Below are 27,180 nucleotides of genomic sequence, written 5' to 3' on the forward strand. Positions count from 1 at the left end.
GGAGGCTGAAGTATGAGAAGAAGCGCTATCCTGCTGAAGAGTTTGCCCTCTCCTGTGGTTTGTAATGTAATGGGCAGCACAAATGTCTTGATTCCTCAGGCTGTTGATGTTGACATCCACTCTGCAGATCTCTCGCACACCCCCATACTGTATGTAACCCCAAACCATGACTTTTCCTTCACCAAACCTGACTGATTTCTATAAGAATCTTGACTCCATGCGGGTTCCAGTAGGTCTTCTGCAGTATTTGTGATGATTGGGATGAAGTTCAACAGATGAATTAATCGCAAAAATCTACCTTCTGACACTTTTCCAAATGATCAACTTTTGATCAGGTAGTGTGTGTACATATATTTATATAAATATATATATATATATATATATATATATATATATATATATATATATATATATATATATATATATATATATATATATATATATATATATATATATATATAAAATCAGGGGGGCTAATAATTTTGATTTCAACTATATATATATATACACACACACACACACACACACACACTGCAGCTCAAAAGTCAGTTTTTATTTATTTAATATTGTTTTTTATTCAATTAATTAAAGAAACTTATTCTGTTTATCAAGATGCCATTTATTAAATGTAAAAAAATTATTAAATACTTCTTTATTAAATATTTACCAATTACTTATTGTATGTAGTTTCAAATGTAATTATTACTCATCATTATTGCTTTTATTACTATTACCATTAATTAAAAAAAATAAATAATAATAATATTAATAATAATAAATATTAGAGTGATTTCTGAAGGATCATGTCACTTTGAAAACTGAAGTACTGAAGCTGAAAATTCATCTTTAAAATCACTGGAATAAATAATTTAACTAAATTATAAAGTACTTTTGAACAGTTATTTTATAGTGCAATAACCTTTTACAGTGTGTACTGTATTTGATGAAATAAATGCAGCTTTGGTGAGCAGAGGAAGCTTATTTTAAAACCTTTAAAAACCGTACTGACCCCAACTTTTGACCAGTGGTGTAAATATCTATATATAACCAATACTAAAAACTGAGCTCCGTCTGAGCTGAGCAACCATAAATTACAATAATTTATTAAAATAAAAAATAAAAGTCACCAAATTAGCATCTCAGAATGATTTCTAATTCACCATGTAAAATTCAGGACTGCTGTAGTGAAGCTCAAATATAGTTTTTTTGCATCACAGGAATGAATTATGTTTTAAAATATCAATGCATATTCCTGCTGATCCAGCATTTTGATTAATTTCAGAACCATGGACAGCTCCTGCAACGCTGCTCTTATTAGAGACACTCGTTACATGCAGACCACATGATTGAAACCCTTCATTTAGATGGTCAGAAACCGAATGTAAAGAGTAATATTTAAACCTCAATCTTTCTCTCTCTCTCTCTCTCTCTCGCTCTCTCTCTCTCTCTCTGGCTCTGGATTGCATGCAGATGTTCTGTGATGAGAGCAGATTTGTTCTTTTCCCCCCATGTTCACTACACATGTGGCTGCGCTGTCACTGGCTGCCTCTTCTGCACCGCTGTGCTCTGATTGGCCAACGGCAGTCTCTGTGCACCCTGATGCACTGAATCCAGCTTTGAAAAGCGTTCTGGAGCTGCATGACGGAGTACAAATATTAATGCGTTTCAACAGTCAGCAGAGCGACAAACACATCATCCCACGATTCAGTGTACAGAAAGACATTGAAATAAATTTACACACACACACACAGATGAAATTAGAATTATTAGCCGTCCTAAATTATTAGCCCCCTGTATATTTCTGTTTAACAGCAAGATTTTTTCAACACATTTCTAAACATAATAGTTTTATTAACTCATCTCTAATAACTGATTTATTTTATCTTTGCCATGATGACAGCACATAATATTTGACTAAATTTTTTAAAGACACTTCTATACAGCTTAAAGTGACATTTAAAGACTTAACTAGGTTAGTTAAAATTTTTAATTAACATTTTTAAAAACATTTTTTCAAAAATTATTTACAATCATACTAAGCTGGCGCGGTGGTGCAGTGGGTAGTGCTGTCGCCTCATAGCAAAAAGGTCACTGGTTCGAGCCTCGGCTGAGTGATTTGGCATTTCAGTGTGGAGTTTGCATGTTCTCCCCGAGTTGGCGTGTGTTTCCTCTGGGTGCTCCGGTTTCCCCCACAGTCCAAACACATATTGTGAATTTTTCAATATTTATTACTAAAGTATTTAATATAATAGGAAATAGTGTGAATTTATTAGTAAAATAATTCATATAAAAGCAAATACTATTAATTTATTACTATTTATTACTAAAATGTTTAATATAATAGGAAATACTGTGAATTTATTACTATAATAATTAATATAATAGGAAATACTATGAATTTATTATTATTTATTACTGTAATATTTAATATGATAAGAAATGCTGTGAATTTATTATTCAAATATTTAATATAATAAGAAATACTATGAATTTATTACTATTTATTACTAAAGTAATTATTATAATAGAAAATACTGTGAATTTTTTTACTATTTATTACTAAAATAATTAATAAAATAGGAAATATTAAGAATTTATTACTAATTAATAATAAAATAATTATTATAATAGAAAATACTGTGAAGTCATAACTATTTAATGCTAAAATAATTATTATAATAGGAAATACTGTGAATTTATTACTATTTATTACTAAAATACTTAATAAAGTAGGAAATACTATGAATTTATTACTATTTAATACTAAAATAATTATTATAATAGGAAATACTGTGAATTTATTACTATTTAATACTAAAATAATTAATAATATAGGAAATACTATGAATTTATTACTATTCATTACTAAAAAATTATATAATAGGAAAACCTGTGAATTTATTATTATTTATTACTAAAATATTTAATATAATAGGAGATGCTGTGAATTTATTAAATATTTAATAGGAAATACAGTGAAAAAGAGTCGTTGCTTTGTAAAACATCACTTAGGAAATATTTTTAAAAGATTTAATATTTCACTGGTGGGCTATTAATTTTGTCTTCAGCTGCATCAGCAAGTATATAATCATATAACTAATCCAATATGAAATATTTCTTTTTATATTATGTTTACCTTATAAATATAATTCCTTTCTTTATTTGCAAAACAAATACCGTTACTACTAAATTAGGTTTTAAATATTACTATATGGGGCAACACGGTGGCTCAGTGGTTAGCACTGTTGCCTCACAGCAAGAGGTTGCCAGTTCGAGCCCCGGCTGGGTCAGTTGGCATTTCTGTGTGGAGTTTGCATGTTCTCCCCGTGTAGACAATCAAAAAAAAATTTTTATAATATGAACCTAAAATTAGTTTTGAAAAAATTAAAAACTGCTTATTTTCTAGCCGAAATAAAACCAATAATGCTTTCTCCAGAAGAAAAAATATTATAGGAAATACTGTGAAAATATTCTTGCTCTCTTAAAACATCATTTAAAAAATATTTGACAAAGAAACAAAAAATTCTCAGAAGGGTGAATAACTGTAACGTCTCCTTAAATATCTGAGTTTGATCTTGTTTGGCGTTATTCAGGATGTTTTGCTGTGCATCATTTGTTTCCCTCATATACCTGTGGTTTTGCTACTGGGCTGATTCATTGCAGATGCTACAACAGCAGCATTCATCAGCAACAGAAGCACAGCCATCTGGCTCTCAAAGCAACCCCTGGCCTTATTAAACAGAGAGCCGAGAGCACATTTTTCTTATTCATATTTGTGTCAAGAACACAATTCACTCGTTGAGCTGATTTACGATGAACTTGGCAGACGATGTTCTTGCATTTCGGCTCACCCTGCATGAACCAAAGTGTGTGAGAGCTATATTGTTTGTACGATTTTGCTCAATAGAATGTCTGAAACTACTAGACCAGTGTTCCATTCACTCACCGGCCACTTTATTAGGTACACCCTACTAGTACCTGGTTGGACCCCATTTTGCCTTCAGAACTGCTCTGAATTCTTCGTGGCAAAGATTCAACAATATACTGGAAATATATAAAGAATTTGCTCCATACTGACATGATAGCATCACACAGTTGCTGCAGATTTGTCAGCTGCGCATCCATGATGCGAGTGTCCCGTTCCACCACATCCTAAAGGAGCTCTATTGTATTGAGCTCTGGTGACTGTGGAAGCCATTTGAGTACAGTGAACTCATTGTCATGTTGAAGACACCAGTCTGAGATGATTCATGCTTTATGACATGGTGCGTTATCCTGATGGAAGTAGCCATTAGAAGATGGAGATACTCAGGTAGGCTGCAGGTGCAGTTTCCTCCCACAGACCAAAAACATGTAACACAAGTAAATTGACAAATCTAAATTGACAGCATAGACGCTTCATAGCATTATAATCTACTTCCAACATTATCAAGCAGGGGAGTTCTCGAGACCTACCTGAACTCGGACTTCCCTCTCGCCGTGCAACGGGGGGCAGCCCCGGGCTCGAGGATCTCACGAGTTCAGGGCTGTCTCCCGGGACAGCATGCCAAACACGCTCCATGATCAATCATCAGCTAAGGGCAAACTCTTGAAAGACCTGACGTCATGACCTAAATCCAACCTAATATTAACATCTTATGATGTTGTGTGCCTGCTGAGAGGGATCATCAGGTTGTGAAAAGAAATTTTAGCATGAAATCATAGTTGTTTATGACACTTTGCTCTTCCTTTTTATTATTATTTTTTATTTTATTAGAATATGCAAAAATCATACAAATACAAGAAAACATCAACAAATAACAAATACAAAGCAACAAAACCAAAACAACAACCACTACTGATACCACTACTGATACTACTATAGCGTTTGCTACAACTAATACAACAACGTCTACTGCTACTACTACTACTACCACAATCACTTCTACATCAACAACATCTACTACTGATATTACTACACCAACAACGACTACTACTACTACTGTAACAACCACACCTTTACTACTTCTGCTACTACTATACCAATGACATCTACTACTACATAAACTACTACTTCAATAATCTCCATAACAATTACTCAATAACAATAATTCAATAACAATCGATACTATTACAATGACTACTACTTCAACTACTACTACTACTACCGCTACAACTACAACAACTGCAACCTTAATAATGATAATGGTATCAATACTTGTAATAATGATAATGAAAAGATAACAGGACAAGTCAGAACAGTAATGATAATAATGATAACAAAAAGTAAAAGTAATACCATTTATGACAAAGGTGTCGAGGTGAGGGGAGGATGGGAAATCAGGGAGAGGACAAGTAATAATAATAATAATAATAATAATAATAACAATAATAATAATAAATAATAATAATAATAGTAGTAAGTGGAAGGGGAAAGAGAGAAAAAGAAAAAATAAACTAATAATAATAAACAAAAATTAATAAAATAATAATAATAATTTAAAAATCTATAAATAAAATTAAAAAAACAGAAAAGGAAGGGGAGGAGTAGAAGAAAAAGAAAAGAAGCAAAAAGAGTAAAAAAAAATAAAGTTCAGCAAACAAAGCAATGAGAATAATAAGCAAAAAAATAAATAATAAAAAATAATAATAAAAAAGAGAAAAAAACGCTATATCAATGCTAATTATGAATTATACAAACCCACATGAAAGAATAATATTAAAGATATGTATGATGGATTATTAACTTGATAACTATAATATACTCATGCTGGTAATAATAATAATACTAATAATAATGATAATAATAAAAACAACAACAGCTGTAACAATAACTTGAGGAGGTGGAAGTTGTATGATGGGCATTGAGGTGTTTGTCAGTTGCTTTGTGATGCATTAAAAAAAAGTGTAACGTGTGGCATGGACCAGTCCAGTCACTTTGCTCTTCCAAATGCATTACACCTTTTTTTGCTATACCAAAAATTCTAATTGAATTGAATTGAATTTGAGCCACCCAAGTGCACACTCACAGCACAACTAAACCATCAGTCCAATTACTAATGGATTATTTGCTTGCACACAGCAAATGTCAAAATGATTGAGATGGCCAATCACATTAGGCTGGGCGGGGTTTAGGCAGGAGCTGAGCAAGTTCTAGGATGTTTTAACATCTAGTAAGAGTGAGGCAGAGAAACTACAAATTCACATTCATCTGTCCTATTTATCACTTTTTTTTATCACAGTCCACATCTGATTGTTACAGCAGGTCCAAGAAGTCAAAGGAGAACTTCAAACTGCAGCAGTCAAAGCTTTAAAGTGGACCTATTATGCAAAAATCACCTTAATAAAGGGCTTAGGGACAGTTGTGTGGCAGCAGTAAGTGAATATAACCAGCCTGTAATGGTAAAAATGTATTACGTTTACTTGTTATGATGACACTTGATGAAAACAGTCTGCAGAAACACTTTGATTGACATTCTCCCATAGACTGATTCAGGCCCGGATTGGCTAATCGGGAGGACCGGGAGAATTCTCGGTGGGCCGGTCCGTTTTTTGGCCGCGAGGGCCGGTGTCCCTAGCTCCAGAATCTGTTGCTCTCAGCAGTCACACTTTTTTAATTAATTTATTTATTTACTTGACCACAGTCATCTTATTCATTATTTTACCGCAGCTGTGCTCTTTTTATTTATAACCAGCCTGCAGGTTAATGATGATATAATTCAGATGAGTCTCTCTGCACTATACAGTTGTAGTGGTCCAGTGGTAAGCACTTTAGATTACGACGCAGCCGACCTGGGTTTGATCCTCGTCTTTGTATGATTATTTATTTATTTATTTATTTTTATTGTTAAGACATATAATACTGTTAGGGTTGTTGAACATTTAAAGTTCTAAAGCACCTGTTTTATCAAAAAAAAAAAAGACGGGATAGTGTAATTAGAAACTGAATTGGAAATGACCTTATTTTAATATAGTCAGTCGTGAACTGAGGTGGGCCGGTCTGAGGCTTGAAACTCCAGGGCTGAAAAAGAGTCCCACTCCGGCCCTGGACTGATTTCAGGCGGCCGCCATTTTTAAAAGTGAAATCGAGGCTGCGGTGGGAAGAAACCCAGAAATATCGTTGGGAGTTATATAGGAACGCTGTGCACTTGGCTGTATATCTTATCAGCGAAGATAAAGTGACTCAAATTTATAATTTTAACGCCTTCCGAGTGACACGAAGGTCTGTTCAGAATGAATAGTAAAAATAAAAAGGGATATCAGAGCTTATTTTTTAGCTAAGTTAAGGGAAATAGCACTAGTTAGCTAAGTTTTTCTTTCCCAAACACACGTTTTAGATGCCATTAATCAAACTCTAGTTAATGAACTGATTATTTCACAATATTAGACCTGTCGTGATACTGAATTAAAAGAAAAACCGTCAATTTCCTATTAACATTTAAGCCACTGCTGATGGCTTTCTTAAAACAGCGCTGATTTGCCATTGTGTTCAAGTGCTCAACAGAAATGCTTGTGATTGGCCGAGAAGGTCATCAGTTCACCCTTCGCTGTTTACCGAGTACAAACACAGACTGTGATCTGCTTAATGACTCGACTGATCTTCACGGCTACTTCGCGCTCCAGTCTCCGTGTATCTATGTTTGCACTGGGTGAAGAGCGGTGAACTGAGCGCAAACACAGATACACGGAGACTGGAGAGCGAAGCAGCCGTGAAGATCAGTTGAGTCATCCGCGTTCAGCGGCGCTTCAATGTTATCGGGAAATGGACGTTTTTAAAACTTTAGTACCAGGACAACACTATTACAGACAACACGAGGGTGTGCTGCAGAGGACTGCAGTGTTTTATCGCTCACCGGGTTACAGGCTGAAGCAGGAAAGGATCCCCACCGTGTTTACCTGCTGCCATGAACTGAAGCCTAGGAGGACACTTGAGCATATTACTCTGAAAGGGATTGTGATGTTGTTTGATGCTAAATTGCTTTTAATTGTTTAAATTAAACGTACTGTATAATATTAAAGTGATGTTTACACCATTTCTGCATTTTGAAATCTCGGCAACAGCTGGAGGCTTGTAGTCCACAGCATGTTACCGCAATGTTTACAGTGCTGGTCCTTTACTTTCGGGTTTCTTCCCACCGCAGCCTCGCTTTAGTAAACGGCGACCGTGTGAAATAAGCGTATTGTACATGTCAACAGAGGAGGAAAGCCCCGCCCATTACTGACCATCTCTCCCTCATTAGCATAGTTTTGTTTTTAATCTGCCACTATGCTGACACATAGGCATTTGTAGCTCCGCCCTTTTTTGAAAAGAGCACAATCTCATTTGAATTTAAAGCGGCAGTCACAAAAACGGCATAATAACGAAATTGTGTGGTGCGAAGTTCGCAACTAAATGTTGCAGCCTACAAAGTCCACAAAGCCAGATATCCAACACAATCTCACGGCAATTTGTACCTTTTTGATTTAGTGGCTAATTCGTATAAATTCGTACGATCTAATTCGTACAAATTAGTACGACTTGCTCATCCCCCAATGAAGGTTGGGTTTAGGGGTGGAGTTAGGTGCCACGCCTCCTTTTTAAAATCGTACAATTTCGTAAGACTGAACTCGTACGAATTCCTACGAAGTAGCAACTACACTGGCAAAACGTAAAATACTTACGTTTTCTCAGGCTGGGATATCATGAATTGGGTGAAATTACATTCAAAATTGTAATCAATCATTTAAATTTAAATTGTTTCTGGAAATAATAGTATAAAATTCAGTTGTCATCTGCACAAGGAATCTTGGGATAGTATGGGATGTAAAAAATGCATCGGTTTTATCTTTTATTTTCACTAGAAACAAAGGATGCAATTGGAGGTCACGTTTAAGAAAAGCCTTTAAATTTGACAGCCTTCATTGCGCTGTGATGACGCAACTGGCCTTCTAATATGGCCTTCGAAGGATGCAGCCGCTAAATTGGGCATGCATCTTATGACTACTAAGCAGACAGGATTAAAACGAGAGACAAAACAGAACTAAAAGTGTCCACAAAGCATAACCCACTCTACATTTTCCATCACAATAAAGGTCTATTTGTTTGATGTTATAAAGTTTCAACATTTTGTGCATTTAAAAAAAAGATGACCTTATGCCTTTATTTTAAATTAGGCACCTTAATTAATGGAAAAAAAAGCTAATAAGAAACTATTCTACTTTCAGAGTTTTGAGCTACATAAGGCAACATTGATGCACTTCAGAGTGTCTCTGCACTGATACGTCATTAAATTATTATTTTTTATTTAATATTAACAATCATATGTATATCATTATTTATTGATTTGGTTCAGCAAGTTAAAAGAAGCAGTGAAATTCTTTTTCAAAAGTGTTTGCTTAGAAATAAAACCTCTCATTTGGATGCTAATATATTTAATAAATACATTTTTAACGTTGATGGATTGTTTATTTATTTTTTAAAAACATTTTTAACCTTTATTTTACTATAATTTAGTATAAACTGTGATCTGGAACCACAAATCCCATCCAGTTTCCAGTTTTTTGGTCAAATAGTTTCAAAGTATTGTAAAAGAAAGCTTATTTATTCAGCTTTCATCTGACATAAACATCTCAATTAAAAGAAAATCTGATATTTATAACTGGTTTTGTGGTACATGATAACATATTTGCCTATATTTACTATAACAATTGCCATTTAATATTCCAGAATGGTTAAATATCCTCTGGGTGTCTATTAGGTGGCTATTTAGGCAACCGAGAAATGTAAAATATTGTGCGTGGGTGAGCGAGTGCATGTGTGTATGTGTGACACAAACAATAACATGATTATTCCGCAGTGGTCCTGCTCAATTCACACATTAATCACAATGGAAATCCGACAGAGAGAGAGAGAGAGGGAAATGGGGGGGGGGAGAGAGAGAGGGTGGGGGTTCACACAGCATTTGATTGGGTTGTGAGTTGGCAGTAGCGCGTTTGATGGCTCTGTCGCTCATCTGAACGGACGCACAGCTCTCTTCTCACTTCCACCGACAGCCTCTCGCCGCTATAACGCGTTCACGACGCGACATATCGGCCAGCAGGATCAGATCTGACGATGGAATATGGACCCTGCGGAGCTGTCAAACTCACTTTGGATCGCGTTCGGTGATCACCATGGCAATAATTACGCGTCTGAAAAGCAGCGCGACGTTTGCTGGAGCGCGTGAGGGCGCGCGCTGTGTCAGATAGTGACCATCACCGCCGAGTGCGTGCGCGAGCGAGCGTGTGCGTGATTCTCTCAGTGCGTGTGTGTGTGTGTGTGTGTGTGTGTACGAGATGTTCAGGCGCGTGTAAACACATTTCTGCAGTCGCGTATTTGGGTGCCATTAGGTGAAGCGGCGCCGGCTGTTGCGCATCCTGTCGGCGGAGACCCGGTGTGGATTGGGTGGTTCCGCATTTTGAGGAGCTCCCCCGCCTTGCACAGAGAGACCACCCGGATTCTGCAGAGGAATGCCTCAACACGGAGCGGAGGAGCGTCTTCAAGTTGCATCGATCCGGCTATGGGAGAAGTGCAGCGGGCGACTGCATAGACAGACCGGGCACGCAGCAGCACGTTAAAGGCCTGGACTGGAGCCAGTCGTGACTTTTTGCCAAGCGACATAAACACGCACCCCATCGCGTTTGGGTTGCGTTGGACGCGCGCCCTCCGCGCAACAGCTGCAAGTTGGTGTCAGCAGGTGCAAAACCTGACTTGAGCATCCATCTATCTATCTATCTATCTATCTATCTATCTATCTATCTATCTATCTATCTATCTATCTATCTATCTATCTATCTATCTATCTATCTATCTATCTATCTATCTGAACACAAACATACCTTGAGGAGTCTGATAAACTGAGCGCAGAAGTGAGCTGGTCAGCATGCAGGTCTCATTTGCCTGTACGGAGCACAATCTGAAGAGCCGCAGTGAGGACCGGCTATGCGGCCTGAGAACTGCCCCTCCGCCAGGGGGCAGCAGCGGTGGAGGAGGAGAAAGAGGACAGGGGGGAAATGGCAACTACGCCACTCAGAGCTCAGTCAAAACGCGGGACGCGCCGGGGTCCCGCCCCCTGCCTCAAGGCCACGCCCACATGAAGGAGGCCATTGGACGACACAGTAGCATGAAATACAGGTGAGACAGGTGTGTGTGGGTGTGTCTGTGAAAGGGCGGGTGTGGTTTTGCCAAAATGACTTTTGTGGCTTGTTCAATCTACATGTTAAAAATGAGACAACTGAATTGTTTAATCCATTATAATTTGTAAAAACTATTAAGTTAACCGATTTGTGTTGGGGCAACATGAAGGAATTGTGTGGAATCCAGCATTTGTTGACACGTCACTCCTGTTCGAAAATGTAATCCATACCTAATTCCTACCAAAGTTATTATAGTTTGCATTTTTAAATGAACTATTATTAAGTCATTCATTTTCTTACAGCTTAGTCTCTTTATTCATCAGTGGTCGCCACTGCGGAGTGAACCGCCAACTGATCCAGCATTTGTTCTACACAGCGGATGCCCTTTCAGCTGCAACCCAGTACAAGGAAACACCCACACACACTAATTTACACACACACACACACACTACAACCGATTTAGTTAATCCAATTCAACTAAAGCGCATGTGTATGGACTGTGGGGGAAACCACGCAAACACAGGGAGAACATGCAATCTTTGACTTGAGCACAGCCGGGACTCGAACCAGCAAACTTCTTGCTGTGAGGCGACAATGCTAACCATTGAGCCGCCTTTGGGCTTTTATTTTGAAGACATTATTAGATTTGCTGTGCATTTCAGTCTAGTTTTAGCCAACTTCATGAGTTGTTTAGTTTATTTTTTATTTTGTGAACACATTTCTATCTAGTTATTATGTCTTTTGTTTCAGTTTTAGTAGTTCTAGTTCAACAGAGTTAACAGAACATGTTCAGTGTCGACCAATGTAAAAATGTTACCATTTCATGACTGAGTTTACCCTTTTACGAGTGAACATCAAATTAAAATAAGGTAACAAATGACCAGTCGTTTGCGGCTGGAAGGGCATGCGTAAAACATATGCTGGATAAGTTGACGGTTCATTCCGCTGTGGTGACCCCTAATGAATAAAGGGAAAAAGTCGAAAAAATAAAATGAATGAAACCAGTGGAGGAAAGAGTAAAAAAAAAAAATCATCCTTAAGTAAAAGTAATATACTTGCCTAAAAATGTAGTGCAAGTAGAGTAAAAGTCTCTGTTGTGAATATCACTCCAAGTATGAGTAAAAAGTAGCCCTTTCTAAAGTACTCAAGAGTTGTGAGTATTACGCTGTTTACATGCAATCTGTGCATGTGTGTATACACGTAACATTATGTAGTGCATTTATTTACACTATAGGTACAGTTGTCTTGAACCGTGCTGAAGCACAATTGCTTGATTGGACAGGAACTGTAGGATTTCTTTTAACTCAGCCAATCTCCATAGACAAGAAAAAAATAGGCTGAAGGAAAATAGTGGAGTAGAAGTACAGATACACTGCAAAAAATGCTTTTCTTACTCAGATTTTTTGTCTTGTTTCTAGTCCAAATATCTAAAAATTCCTAAATCAAGAAGAATTTGTTAGACAAGCAAAACATATTGTCTTGTTTTGAGAAATAATATGCCAATATTAAGAGTTTTTCCCTAAATCAAGCAAAATAATCTGCCAATGGGGTAAGCAAAATAAACTTACGTCAAACGAAAAAACAAGATTAATTTGCTTACGCCACTGGCAGATTATTTTACTTGTTTTAGGAAAAAACTCACTTAATATTGGCATATGATTTCTCAAAACAAGACAATATGTTTTGCTTGTCTAGAAAACGCTTCTTGATATAAGAAATTTGAGATATTTAGACAAGAAACAAGACAAAAAATCTAAGCAAGAAAAGCATTGTTTGCAGTGAAATGTACTCAAGTGAAAGTAAAAGTACACTTTTTTGAAAACTGCATAGTAGATTACAATTCCTGAGAAAAACGTCTCAATCACAGTAGTTTGAGCATTTGTAATTTACACCACTGCAGATGACAAATTTAAGATGTCAGTAACTGACTTTAAAGAGAGTAATTCAGTACTAGGCTTGGGAAAAATCACGTCATGAAAATTTTCCTTACTATAATATACCATACCATACACATCAAGGGCGTAGGTTTGCGCTTGACATTGGTGGGGACTTAGGACGAGTCCCCCCCGCCAAGAATGAATATTGTTTATATATATATATATATATATATATATATATATATATATATATATATATATATATATATATATATATATATATAATTTATTTATTTATTTTTAATTTATTAATATTGCTATTTATTATTTAACTGCTATTAAAATGTATTATTAAGTAATCCTCTCTTCTTACAATTTTTTTAAGTTAAATTAAATAGTCATGCGTGTAGCCAAGGGGGGTCAGGTGGTTTGAAAGACCAAAAGTTGGATTATTATTATTATGTTTGAATTTGTCTTATTATTCAAATGGACAAATTCTCACTGAGGAAGGTTGAATGCGCTGGCCAGTTTGTTATTTGCCTATAGGCTTCAATTTTTAATTTAAATCAAGTTTTAACAGATTTCCCAAAGAAAATTTTGATTAAAAAATAGTATTTTAAAAATAAGTATATTTACATATTTGAAGAGTTTAGATGCAAAAACCTCTAAATGCCATTGAATATTTTCTTTTAAAATTAGCATTTTTCTCCAACTACTGTGTGTGGACTCAGTGATTTTACTTTTATAGTGACAAATACGTTATTTTCATTACCTTTAAAGTGAAATAACTGAACATAAATATATAAGGCTGAGAAAAATGAGGAAAGTAAAAAAAGCGGTGAAAACACTAGCCTAACGGAATTATCATGATGGACTTATTCAGTAGCGAACTTGAGTTTATGTGACTTACATTTTTCGTTGGAAAAAGCTCTTTATGTCCACCTCTTCTTGCTACCTCCATCCTCACTTGTGCGAGGGACACACCTCACACACATCGGGAAATTCTCCCCGCTCAGTTGTTTTGGCGCTGTTTGCATCTGAAACTATGATCTGAAAGCAGCCTCTCACATGACAGCAGGGAAAGGCACAGCCAATCACAATGCTCATTTGTGTTTGGGGGCGGTGCGACTCGAGGAGAGAACGTGATTTAACCCTTTCGGCATGTCTAGGTTTATACTGACAGCGCAATGTTTTTAATTGAATTAAATTATTGGTGGGGACATCTCGGTAGTTTGTGGATATTGGTGGGGACACGTCCCCACCGTCCACCCTAAATCTACGCCCCTGATACACATACACCATACTATATACACTTGTGAAGTGCTCGAAGTGTTCGAAAAAAAGTGCTTAAATTTGACTTGAAGCCAAAAGCACAAAACTGTAAACCTAAACATAAACTGTAAACATATAAATCTGAATACAAACCAAACAGATCACTCAGATCTTTAGGATCAAAAAAACTAGAAGTTCCAAGAGTTCAGTCAAAGCAGGGTGAATGAGCTTTCGGCAACTATGCCCCTCGCTGCTGGAATCAGCTTCCAGAAATGATCAGATGTGCTCCAACATTAGGCACATTCAAATCAAGACTGAAAACACATCTGTTTAGCTGTGCCTTTACTGAGTAAGCACTGTGCTGCGTCCGACAGATCCCATTATTATGTTTTTCCTTTCTTTTTTATTATCTTATAACCTATTTTAACTAATTTTTATCTGTTTTTTGTATTTTTTATTCTTATTTTTATAATTCTTATTATTTGTTTTTATTTTCTTATACTTGTATCTTTTATTCCTGTTTATGTAAAGCACTTTGAATTGCCACTTTGGATGAAATGTGCTATATAAATAAACTTGCCTTGCTTAAATCTGATTGGCTGATCGGAATGTTGATCCAGCTGAGCTCTATCTCATTGATGTCCAAACTCGGTCCTGGAGGGCTGGTGCCCTGCATATTTTAGTTGCACCCCAATTAAACACACCTGAAGCAGCTAATCAAGCTCTACTAGAAACCTCTAGGGAGGTGTGTTGAAGCAAACTGGAGCTAAACTCAGCAGGACACCGCCCCTCCAGGACCGAGTTTGGACACCCCTGCTCTACCTGGTGAAATCACACTAGCCGTCTGATCTGGGTAATGGCACCTGTTGGCTGGCAGATCAAGCCAAGAGCGGGGCTATTCTTTAGTGGCGGATGTTTTATGGCTTCTTTAAAGATTCATAAGGGCCCGCTGACAGCCGCTTGAACACTGAGCGTGTGTGTGTGTGTGTGCTCACTTGAACGCTTGTGTTATGGGTGAGTTGAATGAATTGCAAAGTTGAATTGCTTGCGTTTTTTTTTGACTACAGCTCATCTAATCCATCGCATCTCATATTGACAAACCTCTAACCTTGCATAGACTTGCATACAGTACAAAAAGGGATAGTCCATGCAAAAATTAAATTCTCCTCATCATTTACACAGTAAAATAGTTGCAAACCTTCAAGAATGTCTGTATTATGTTGAACACAAAACAAGACAATTTGAAGAATGTTGAACAAAATCAGGTATTAACGTGTATAGTAAACTAAAAATACTATGGAATCAATGGGTGTTTTTGCTGCAAGAAAGAAGCTCAAACAGGTTTGGAACAAGCGAGTAAATAATGAGAGATTTTTAATTTTGGTTTGAACTATCCCTTTAAAGCAGTGGTCAACAAACTTGTTCCTGGAGGGCCGGTGTCCTGCAGATTTTAGCTCCAGCCCTAATCAAACACACCTGAACAAGCTAATCAAGGTCTTACTAGGTATACTTGAAACATCCAGGCAGGTGTGTTGAAGCAAGTTGGAGCTAAAACCTGCAGGGACACCGGCCCTCCAGGACCGAGATTGGTGACCCCTGCTTTAAAGACTTGTTTCATGATGTTTAGTGAAATACACTGAAAAATTAGGTAAAAACAAAACAGCTGAGGTAAAATTGTAAAAAACTGAGCGTTTGAGGAACTGCAGGATGCCAGATTGGTGCTCATAACTCATAACAGTATACGTACACTCACCGGCCACTTTATTAGGTACACCTTACTAGTACCATGTTGGACCCCCATTTGCCTTTAGAGCTGCCTAGATCCTTCGTGGCATAGATTCAACAAGGTATGGAAATATTCCTCAGAGATTTTGCTCCATATTGACATGATAGCATCACGCTGTTGCTGCAGATTTGTCGGCTGCACATCCATAATGCCAATCTCCCGTTCCACCACATCCCAAAGATGCTCTATTGAGATCTGGTGTCTGTGGAGGCCATTTGAGTACAGTGAACTCATTGTCATGTTGAAGACAGCAGTCTGAGATGATTCACGCTTTATGACATGGTGTGTTATCCTGCTGGAACTAGGCATTAGAAGATGGGTACACTGTGGTCATAAAGGGATAGACATGCTCAGCAAAAATACTCAGGTAGGCTGTGGTGTCGACACGATGCTTAATTGGTACTAATGGGCCAAAGTGTGCCAAAAAAAAAAATCCCCCACACCATTACACCACCAGCAGCAGCCTGAACTGTTGATACAGTGCAGGATGGATCCATGCTTTCAAGTTGTTGATGCCAAATTCTGACCTGACCATCTGAATGTCGCAGCAGAAATCAAGACTCATTAGACCAGGCAACGTTTCTCCAATCTTCTGTTGTTCAATTTTGGTGAGTCTGTGTGAATTGTAGCCTCAGTTTCCTGTTGTTAGCTGACAGGAGCGGCACCTGGTGTGGTCTTCTGCTGCTGTAGCCCATGCACCTCAAGGTTGGACGTGTTGTGTGTTCAGAGATGCTCTTCTGCAGACCTCAGTTGTATCGAGTGTTTATTTGAGTTACTGTTGCCCTTCTATTAGCTGGAACCAGTCTGGCCATTCTCCTCTGAACTCTGGCATCCACAAGGCATTTGCGCCCACAGAACTGCTACTCACTGGATATTTTCTCTTTTTCAGACCATTCTCTGTAAACCCTAGAGATGGTTGTGCATGAAAATCCCAGTAGATCAGCCGTTTCTGAAATAATCAGGCCAGCCCGTCAGACACCAACAACCATGCCATGTTCAAAGTCCCTTAAATCACCTTTCTTCCACATTCTGATGCTCTGTTTGAACTGCAGCATGTTGCTGCCATGAGATTGGCTGATTGGAAATTGGCGTTAACAAGCAGTTGGACAGGTGTACCTAATAAAGTGGCCGGTGAGTTCATTTAAACATAGTTAAAAGTTTCCTTTAACAAAGAACATCTGCTTTTTACGTACCCAAATGTAAGCTGCAAAACATTATAATCTGAATAAGTACTAAACAATAAATACCTCACATATACTAAAAAGAACATCGAAATATAACACAAAAATACGCCTCAAGTGTTAATTCATAGAGTTCAAATTTTAAAATACATTCATATTTGACAACATTTTTACAATAAAATGATCTATAATGCGATGTTAAATCATTCATTGCAGTTTGCCATATAAAAAAAAGTGAAGTATTCATTAAGTAGATGATTTTTTTTATCCGGAGCAATTTACAAATGAGCAATTCATCTTAAGGAGGTAATAAAACAAGGAGTGCAAGCAATGCGAAGTTCAAGGGTTTCAGAGAACGTCCAGAACCAAAGCTGGAGCAGAGATAAGAAACAGCCAAAGCAAGCAGTTTTTTGTTTCTCATTAAGGAGATTAAATTTCAGCCGTTTCTTAAGTAATATCAAGGGTCTGGCTGATTGGATAGGATTAGGAGGGTCACATTTAAACATCAGATCATTAAATGTGTAGGGATCAGCGCTCTGATTTGCATAGAAACCTTCCTAAAAGTGAACATACGGCAGAATACATACAGTGGGGGAAATAAGTATTAAAGACGTCACCATTTTTCTCAGTAAACATAGTTCTAAAGGTGCTGTTGACTTGAAATTTTCACCAGGTGTTGGTAACAACCAAATAAATGCATATTTGCAAAGAAAACAACATTAATTAGTTTACAAATGAAGTTGCGTTAAATGACGCAGGAAAAAAGGATTGAACACAAGAAGAAAGGGAGGTGTAGAAAGGCAGTGAACGCCCAGACAGCAGCTGAAATCTCTTACTAGTTCTACAGCAACCTTCTGCCCTTCCTCAGTGTAAATGAGTATCAGCTGCTTCAGTCCAACATCTACATTAGCAGGAGTATGAAGATGAAACCAGGGTGGACATTTCAGCACGACAATGGTTCAAAACACAGCCAAGGAAAGTCTCAAATGCTTTCATAGAAAGAAAATCAAACTGTAGAATGGCCCAGCCAATCACCTGCCCTGAATCCAATAGGAATTACAAATTAAAGCTCAGACGAGACCCACAGAACCATCCAGATTTTGACACTCTCTTGAAGTCTGTTGCAAACTCACACCAGAGCAATGCATGTGACTTCATTCTCCATATGAAAGGCATCTTTAGGCTGCCGTCACCAAAAAAACCTTTTTTAAAGTATTAAATACATTTCAGTAGTTTAGCTCTTTTTGAAACAGAAGTGTTTGAAAATAATTTTGCCCTCAACTTTATATGAGATTCCTGCTCTTTTATTTTGTAAGCATTCCCCCAGAAATACTGTAGCAACCTCTCAGAAAACCTCAAGTACTGCAAAGCAATGCGCTACTCCAGACACCTTAGCAACACTCACTCATTCACACGGGGCGTCAGCTTCAACGCTTCCCATTCACTTTGAATGGGTGACGTCAGGCATTGCCAAACTGAATTGTGGATCCGTCGGTGCCGCTTCAGAGGTGTTGCTCGCTGCAGAATTAGGGCCCCGTTAACACTAGTGCGTTTTACTTTTAAAACGGCGTTTTAGATCAGAAACGATCCGCGTCCACATTAACGTTTCACCTAGCATCTCTAAACATATCTTCGTCCACACTACGCCACCAAAAACGTATATCACATGATCATTCACGCACTCAGGGCATGCGCGTTCTAGTATAAACAGGAAGCATGTGTCTCGCTCGGCATTTGCATATTGTTATTCAACAAACGCCGGTTGAACATTAAACACGATGGCAAAGAAAACAAGAGAGGTACTTTTGTGGACAAACGACGAGGTCGAGTTGTTACTAAACGTAACAAATGAATAACTGCACAATGGCGCCTAAAACAGACAATAGTGCAAACAACGCTCCCATTTCTGTGCCTATGTTGTTGTTTACAGTGAAGGCTGGTCTGCTGTCTTCCAGTAGTGTTAAAGCCATGTGTTATAGTCATGTGATAGGGACTTGACGAATAAGGGAAGGATACGCAGTGACACGAAAGCCCCAATCAGGTAGCGAATCTCAGCAGCCCCGCCTCTGTTTTCAGATCTCAGTTTTTCCTCATCCACACTGAGACGGAGCAGCAGCGTTTCAGAATGAAAACGGCCTCTCCAGCGTTTCCAAACCGCTCCGTTTTCGGCGCTCGAGAACTCCGGCGTAGTGTGAACGGATGGCGTAACCCTAGCAAAACGTATGCGTTTTAAAACGAAAACGCATTAGTGTAAACGGGGCGTCAGCCAATCAGATCGCTGTATGCAAACACACCAGTTCTGACAGTGGCCTATTGCTGAATAATTTCATTGGCTGACGCTGCTATGACGATCGCAACTCCAGACACGCCCTCTGTCAAGCATTGATGCTGAAGCCCCGTGTGAATGGGACGTGACTGTCTGTCACAACCAAAAACTGAAGCTGGGTGATATGATAAAAATATCATATCAAAAGTCATCTCATATGCTGATAACTATACATATATATATATATATCACCAAAGGGGTCACCAAACTTGTTCCTGGAGGTCTAATCATAATCAAACACACCTGAACATGCTAATCAAGGTCTTACTAGGTATACTTGAAACACCCAGGCAGGTGTGTTAAGGCAAGTTGGAGCTAAACCCTGCATGGACACCGGCCCTCCAGGACCGAGATTGGTGCTCTATATCAGGGATTCCCAAACTTTTCCGTCCACGACCCCCAAAATAACAATGCCAGTGACTCGCGACCCCCAATATCTTCTGTGGTGGTTATAAATCCAGAAATCTTGCATGCAATGGCGCACACACCAATAGACCCAAGTCTATTCTTGGTTGAATTTTTTGTAATGTATGTCAGTGCTGTAAATAGGCTAGAAAGTTTAACCTGGTGTTATAAAATTAATCTGCTGCATCTGACGCTATTGCTTTGTCTTTAATGTAATGTAATTACCCCAGGGGTTGCAATCCAATAGAACTAGTAACTATAGGCTATAAAGTAACTATATACAGTAGTACATAGTAACTATAAACAACTATTTTTTTCTTTTTTTAGTAGGTTATGAATAAAATATGTTAATTCTTATGGTTTATTAAAAATAAATAGATTTTTGGAAATCACCAGGCGACCCCCCTTCATTGTCCCGTGACCCCTCGGAGGGTCCCGACCCCCACTTTGAGAACCACTGCACTATATGCATTGACCACATGTGAAGGATTTCTTTTTACTTTATTTTAAAGTATATTTTCAGAAATCTAGCGGCATGGTGTCTCAGTGCATTGTCGCCTCACAGCAAGAAGGTCGCTGGTTCGAGCCCTGACTGTGTCAGTTGGTGTTTCTGTGTGGAGTTTGCATGTTCTCCCCGTGTTGGCGTGGGTTTCCTCGGGGTGCTTCAGTTCCCCCCACAGTCTAAAGACATGCGGTAAAGGGGAATTGGGTAGGCTTAATTGACCGTAGTGTGTATGGATGTTTCCCGGTAATGGGTTGCAGCTGGAAGGGCATCCACTGCGTAAAACATATGCTGTATAAGTTATCGGTTCATTCAGCTGTGGTGACCCCTAATTAGTAAAGGGACTAAGCCTAAAAATGAATGAATGAATGAATTTATAGATCATCATATTGCACAGCCACAACAATGTAGAATTAAATGTACACATGTGAAACTGTCTTTAGAAGTTGTGTTCGGAGATAAAATATACAGCCTGTACAGTATGTCTGTGGGAAGACTCTGTAAAACATACGTGCGTGCTTTGTGTTAGTTCTTTCGGAGCAGTTTTACAGCGCACAGGGCGCATATTTCACAGCTGGACAATCCGAGCTGTCCATTAAGTCTTTAAAGGTCATGTTATACTGTCTGAAGGATGCTATTATTAGAACATTGGCCATTGCTGACTTATCCATTAAAGTCAACATGCTTGACCCTGTTTGTGTGTTAATACACATTCTTGAGGGCCTGTTGCACAAAGCTGTTTTTTTTTACTCTGGTAAATCTCTGTATAGCTTGATTAGGTTTATTGATCATGGTACCTTATGCTCCTTTGGGAGGAGTAAAATTTACATAAGTAGTTTTAACAATCAGATGCGTTTAAGCCTGGAAATGCGTCCCAGACCACCAACAGCAGGCGTGTCCAAGCTCAGTCCTGGAGGGCCGGTGTCCTGCAAAGTTTAGTTCCAACCCCAATCAGACACACCTGGGCTAGCTAATCAAGCTCTTACTAGGCTTTCTAGAAACATCCTTGCAGGTGTGTTGAGGCAAGTTGGAGCTAAAATCTGCAGGACACCGTCCCTCCAGGACCAAGTTTGGACACCCCTGACCCACAGTATATCCATCTCGAATGCGTTTCAGAAGGCATTTACACCTGCCATTTTTAAGATCGGTAAGCTATCCAATCAGAAAGAAATGCATCAAGTGTCCAGGTGTAAGAAAGAAAAAAATGCGTTCACGCTAAAAAAAGTACATGCTTTCTCACAGTCATAAGCCCCGTTCACACATACAGACCTTTCCGGAAAATTACCGGCAATTTTCCGGAAAGGTGTGTATGTGTGAACAGGCCCTTTTTGAAAATACCGGTAAATTCTTTCTGGCTATTTTCTGGAAAGAGATGTTGTAACATTACCGGTAATTTGCCGGAATGTTGTGGTGTGTGAATGCAGAAGGAAGATTGCCGGAAAGAGCGCGTGCACGTCTAGAACGTGCTGACGTGAGACGTCTGCTTTAGCCAATCAGAACAGTCAGACACATTCATGTCTGCGCGGTTTATGAGAATAAAAGCCTTTGAATATTTTTCCAGACACATTTAGCTGCTAGATGTTAGTCAGATCACGTTTATATGTTTATTCTTAATGCCAATCGTGTAAATAATTATCGATAAGATGCTTATGATAAGCCGTTGTTTGTTTACCTACAAGCTCTGCATCGCATGTGCCCGTGAAGCAGCTGGTGAGCCAGCACACACACACACACACACACACACACACACACACACACACACACACACACACACACACACACACACACACACACACACACACACACACACACACACACACACACACAAACACATATCATGAACATCTCGACATGCGAAAGTGCTTCTCTATATGTTTTCATCGAAGTTGTTCACAATACTGATCCATCCACAGAGTTTGTGATGTAGTCAAATGTTTACAAATACAAGCCGTTTAGAGGTCATTTCTGGTTAATGATGTCAGAATTTACCGGTATTTTGGAATTGATGTGTGAATGCTCTTTTCGGGAAAAATTCCGTAACGTCCTCGCCTGTGTGAACAGCACTTTTTTGAATTTACCGGTAAAGTTGTTCCGTAAATTTTCCGGATATTTACCGGTATCACTGTGTGAAAGGGGCTATTGTTTCCCGTCACTTATGAAGGTGAGAAGCCTCCACATCTCGGTCAGACCGTCTTTTAGTTTCCGGAAGCTCTTCACAGTTGACTGCGCTCAGAACTGTGTCCTTCTGCAGTGGAAACTCCTCTTTTCATGATCCCATCCATTCCGGCTGGATAAAGTCTACTTCCACACCACGTTTCCTTCTCACTGAATATCCTGGTGAACTGTAGAAGATGTTTTAGAGTATAGTGCTGACTTTAGTATGTTTATATGAGTGTCTGTGTGTGCATGTGTGTGAGACTCTAGCCTCAGACTGCACACACACAGATCGTACAGACCTTTCTCAGAAATTGCTGAGCCATTATTTAAACGAGTTCCTACTTTACTGCACGTCAGACTGTTTGATCCTCCTGGACCTAAAAGCAAACCCCATAGTGAATTTATTTTCATTTTGCATTGACTTTCTTTCTTTCTTTCTTTCTTTCTTTCTTTCTTTCTTTCTTTCTTTCTTTCTTTCTTTCTTTCTTTCTTTCTTTCTTTCTTTCTTTCTTTCTTTCTTTCTTTCTTCCTTCCTTCCTTTCTTTCTTTCTTTCTGTCTGTCTGTCTGTCTGTCTGTCTGTCTATCTATCTATCTCATCTGTCTGTCTACCTTGTCGGTCTGTCTATCTATCTAAAGATCTATCTAAACTGACTTTCTGTCTCTATTATTGTTTGTTTGACCATCCGTCCATCTGTCTATTTATCTATCTAAATTGACTGTCTGTCCGTCCGTCCATCCGTCCATCTATCTATTTTTTTATCTTGTCTGTCTGTCTGTCTATATGTATCTTGACTGTCTGTCTGGCCATTCATTCATTCATCCATCTATCTGTCTAGACCAGGGGTGGCCAAACTTTTTCTTACGAAGGGCTAAAAACAAAACTTGATTGAGGGTGGTGGGCTTTAGGTAAATATACCAAACTATTTCATTAAAGCTGTAAGGGTAATTTCCCAATTTACTAGTAGTTAAAAATAAATAGAAAAAATTACTTTCTACCTATCTATCTGTCAGTTTCTATATAGTTTGTCCGTCCGTCTATCTATTTAGACTGTCTATCGATATTGACAGTCTGTCTGTCCGTCCGTCCAGTCTGTATGTCTATCTATCTATCTATCTATCTATCTATCTATCTATCTATCTATCTATCTATCTATCTATCTATCTATCTATCTATCTATCTATCTATCTATCTATCTATCTATCTATCTATCTATCTATCTATCTATCTGTCTATCTATCTGTCTATCTATCCGTCTATCTATCCGTCTATCTATCCGTCTATCTGTCCGTCTATCTATCCGTCTATCTATCTGTCTGTCTATCTATCTATCTATCTATCTATCTATCTATCTATCTATCTATCTATCTATCTATCTATCTATCTATCTATCTATCTATCTATCTATCTGTCTATCTATCTGTCTATCTATCTGTCTATCTATCCGTCTATCTATCTATCTGTCTATCTATCTGTCTGTCTATCTATCTGTCTATCTGTCTATCTGTCTATCTATCTATCTATCTATCTATCTATCTATCTATCTATCTATCTATCTATCTATCTATCTATCTATCTGTATATCTATCTGTCTATCTGTCATTCTCTAATGATTAGAAATCACAGCAACAGCTCCATCAAATCATGTAGATAAAGTTTACAGATTTAACCAACTCTATTGCTGAATTCAGTGTTATGTACAAGAATGTTATGACAGAAGTTAACAAATCTATACATTATTATTAGTTTCTAAATAAAATAACCAAAACAGACCTAAAGATTCTAGAGTTGAACTTATTTTTTTCTCTTTTCAGTACAGAAACCATTATATGTAGCATATGCACGTCCCGTGACAACAAAATAAATGTTCAAGAATGACCCATTGTATTGATATCTTTCTCTCTCTTTCTCTCTCTTTCTTCCTCTCTCTCTGGCAGTTTGCCTAACATATTTAATGGCCTCTTACCTTCAGACTTCAAACTACTTAAAACTTTTGGCCAGCATTTCTCAAGCACTGACATCAAAGTGCGTCTTGGCCAACTTTATATCGAGTTTCCGTTGTGTTATTATTGGAGCAGCTGTGCCATGGGGTATTAAACAGAGAGATTATTAGCCTGAGGGTGAAAGTTTGCAGGTAAAAACAGAAAGACTGTGTGCTTATGGAGTTTCTTCAATAAACTGTCACCGCAGTTTTCAGTTATTACAGACTCCAACACACTAACTCACTCGGTGGTCACAGTATTTTCATGTCAAAGGTTGTTTACAGTGATAAAAGTTCACTGGGTTAAGGGTTGTTCACTCTTAAATTAAATAAAAGGCATTCGAGATCTAAATAACTTTTTTCTGTAAAATATTAAAGAAGATATTTTGTTGAAACCACAGTTTTGGTAATATAAAAATTCTAAGGCAACCAGCATTTTTGGAGTCAAAAAAAAAAAAAACATACATGAGCAAAACAAACTGAATAGGCTCCTGACCAGTGTTGTTCAAGTTACTGAAAAAAATAGTAACTAGTTACAGTTACTAGTTACTTCATCCAAAAAGTAACTCAATTACTTTATTGATTACTTGCATCAAAAAGTATTACATTATTGTTAAAAGCAACTTTTGAGCCATCCATCCATCCATCCTGTCTGTCTGTATCCATGTAGTCTATCTATCTATCTATCTATCTATCTATCTATCTATCTATCTATCTATCTATCTATCTATCTATCTATCTATCTATCTATCTATCTATCTATCTATCTATCTATCTATCTATCTATCTATCTATCTATCTATCTATCTATCTATCTATCTATCTATCTTGTCAGTCTGTCTATTAATACTTTAATATTTAAAGGCTCTCTGCAACTCTCGCATGGTTGCCCACTAAAGCTAAGAGGGCTGTGCCTGGTTAGTACCTGGATGGAAGACCACATGGGAAAAAACTAGGTTGCTGCCGGAAGTGGTGTTAGTGAGACCAGCAGGGGGTGCTCAACCTGTGTTTGGTGTGGGTCCCAATGCCCCAGTAATGGGGACTCTATATATTCTATATTCGTCTTTCGAATGACACATTAAATCGAGGTTCTGACTCTCTGTGGTCTTTTAAAATCCCAGAATGTCCTTCAAAAAAAGAGTTGGGGTTTAACCCCAGCATCCTAGCAAATTTGGGGTGACACGGTGACTCAGTGGTTAGCACTGTTGCCTCACAGCAAGAAGGTCGCTGGTTTAAGTCCCTACTGGGCCAGTTGGCATTTCTGTGTGGAGTCTGCATGTTCTCCCCATGTTGGAGTGAGTTTCCTCCAGGTGCTCTGACTTCCACCACAGCCCGAACACATGCCCTATATGTTGATTGAATAAACTAATTTGGCTGTGTGTGTGTGTGTGTAAATGTGAATAATAAGGGACTAAGATGAAGGAAAATGAATAAAAAGCATAGCATGATGTAAGATATGTTCAGAATGGAGTACCAGCATACTGCATGTTGTGTTCAGTGCATACCGTTGTTAATAAATCTGATGTGATCGACTGTAATTGGGCGAATCCTTACATAAATAAATTTTTACATGCATTTTTTAACATATACACATTAGTATATACTTGCTGTGAAATAGCGTTAATGGCATTCAGAATAACAACAGCTATAATTATGCTAATGGCTCCTAATTGTTGTGATTAAATAGCTTCCATTTCATTTTCATGCACTAGGAGAGGCCATTACAAAACATATGCATGTGGCATCATCTGTGATAGTGAATATCTGAATATCGCAGTAGTGCTCATCATAGAGAGAGAGAGGTTATACAGCAGCGTGCTCATCCAGCGCTCCGTTACTAGCCAGAGAATTGTTCACAAGCCATATGTTCGATTATTTTTATAGCAGTTCAGTGGCTTAGAGAACGTGATTAACATGGCTAGCATGTTCATATGTCATTGTGTTGCTATAATGGGTGTGTGTTGGTGCAACGCCTGCTGTCATTGTGTTAACACTCACTCCTTGTGATAAAAGGAGTACAGGTGAAGTCTGCATTATAAGCCCTCCTGTATATTTCCCCCCCAATTTCTGTTTAACGGAAAGAAGATGTACTTCAACTCATACATTATAGTTTGAATAACTCATTTCTAATAACCGATTTCTTTTATCTTTGCCATGATGACAGTACAGAATATTTGACTAGATATTTTTCAAGATACTTCAGTTTAAAGTGATATTTTATGTTTAAATTGTTTATTGTGAAAAAACAAACATTACATCAGTACAGATAGTTACATATCTTTCTTTTTTTTTTTACAAAAGAGACAAAAAAACAAACAAAAAATATATATGTAATAAAAAAGAGAAATATTAATAATAATGATAATAATAAAAGAGGAAAAGAAAAATAGAAACATAAGTATTAAGTGTACTGAAAATTACAATCAAATGTTCAGATACATTGTCAATGTTGAAAGTAAACATTTACAATTAAACGGTATAAAATGGTATTAGATAAAACAAAAAAGTTTAATTAATACGAAATAAATTAAAAAAGGAGGGAACTCAGGAGAGTGCATCCA

At 37.7% G+C, this 27,180-nt stretch overlaps 1 protein-coding gene across 3 annotated transcripts in view; it reads left to right on the top strand.

The window, feature by feature from the left end:
• LOC100334158 (voltage-gated potassium channel subunit beta-3) overlaps nt 1–27,180 on the top strand; it is an 81,317-nt gene that overhangs the window by 11,873 nt on the left and 42,264 nt on the right. The window contains exon 1 of one of the 3 annotated variants that reach the window (XM_073951657.1): nt 9,941–11,131. The exons of the other annotated variants lie outside the window; for them this stretch is intronic. Within the exon in view, the coding sequence (XP_073807758.1) occupies nt 10,881–11,131 (251 nt within the window). The 5' untranslated portion in view covers nt 9,941–10,880. Of the gene's footprint in view, nt 1–9,940; nt 11,132–27,180 lie in introns of those variants that run through there. 3 annotated transcript variants of the gene reach the window in all.

This window comes from Danio rerio, chromosome 5, assembly GCF_049306965.1.
Source record: "Danio rerio strain Tuebingen ecotype United States chromosome 5, GRCz12tu, whole genome shotgun sequence".
NCBI classification, from domain to species: domain Eukaryota; kingdom Metazoa; phylum Chordata; class Actinopteri; order Cypriniformes; family Danionidae; genus Danio; species Danio rerio.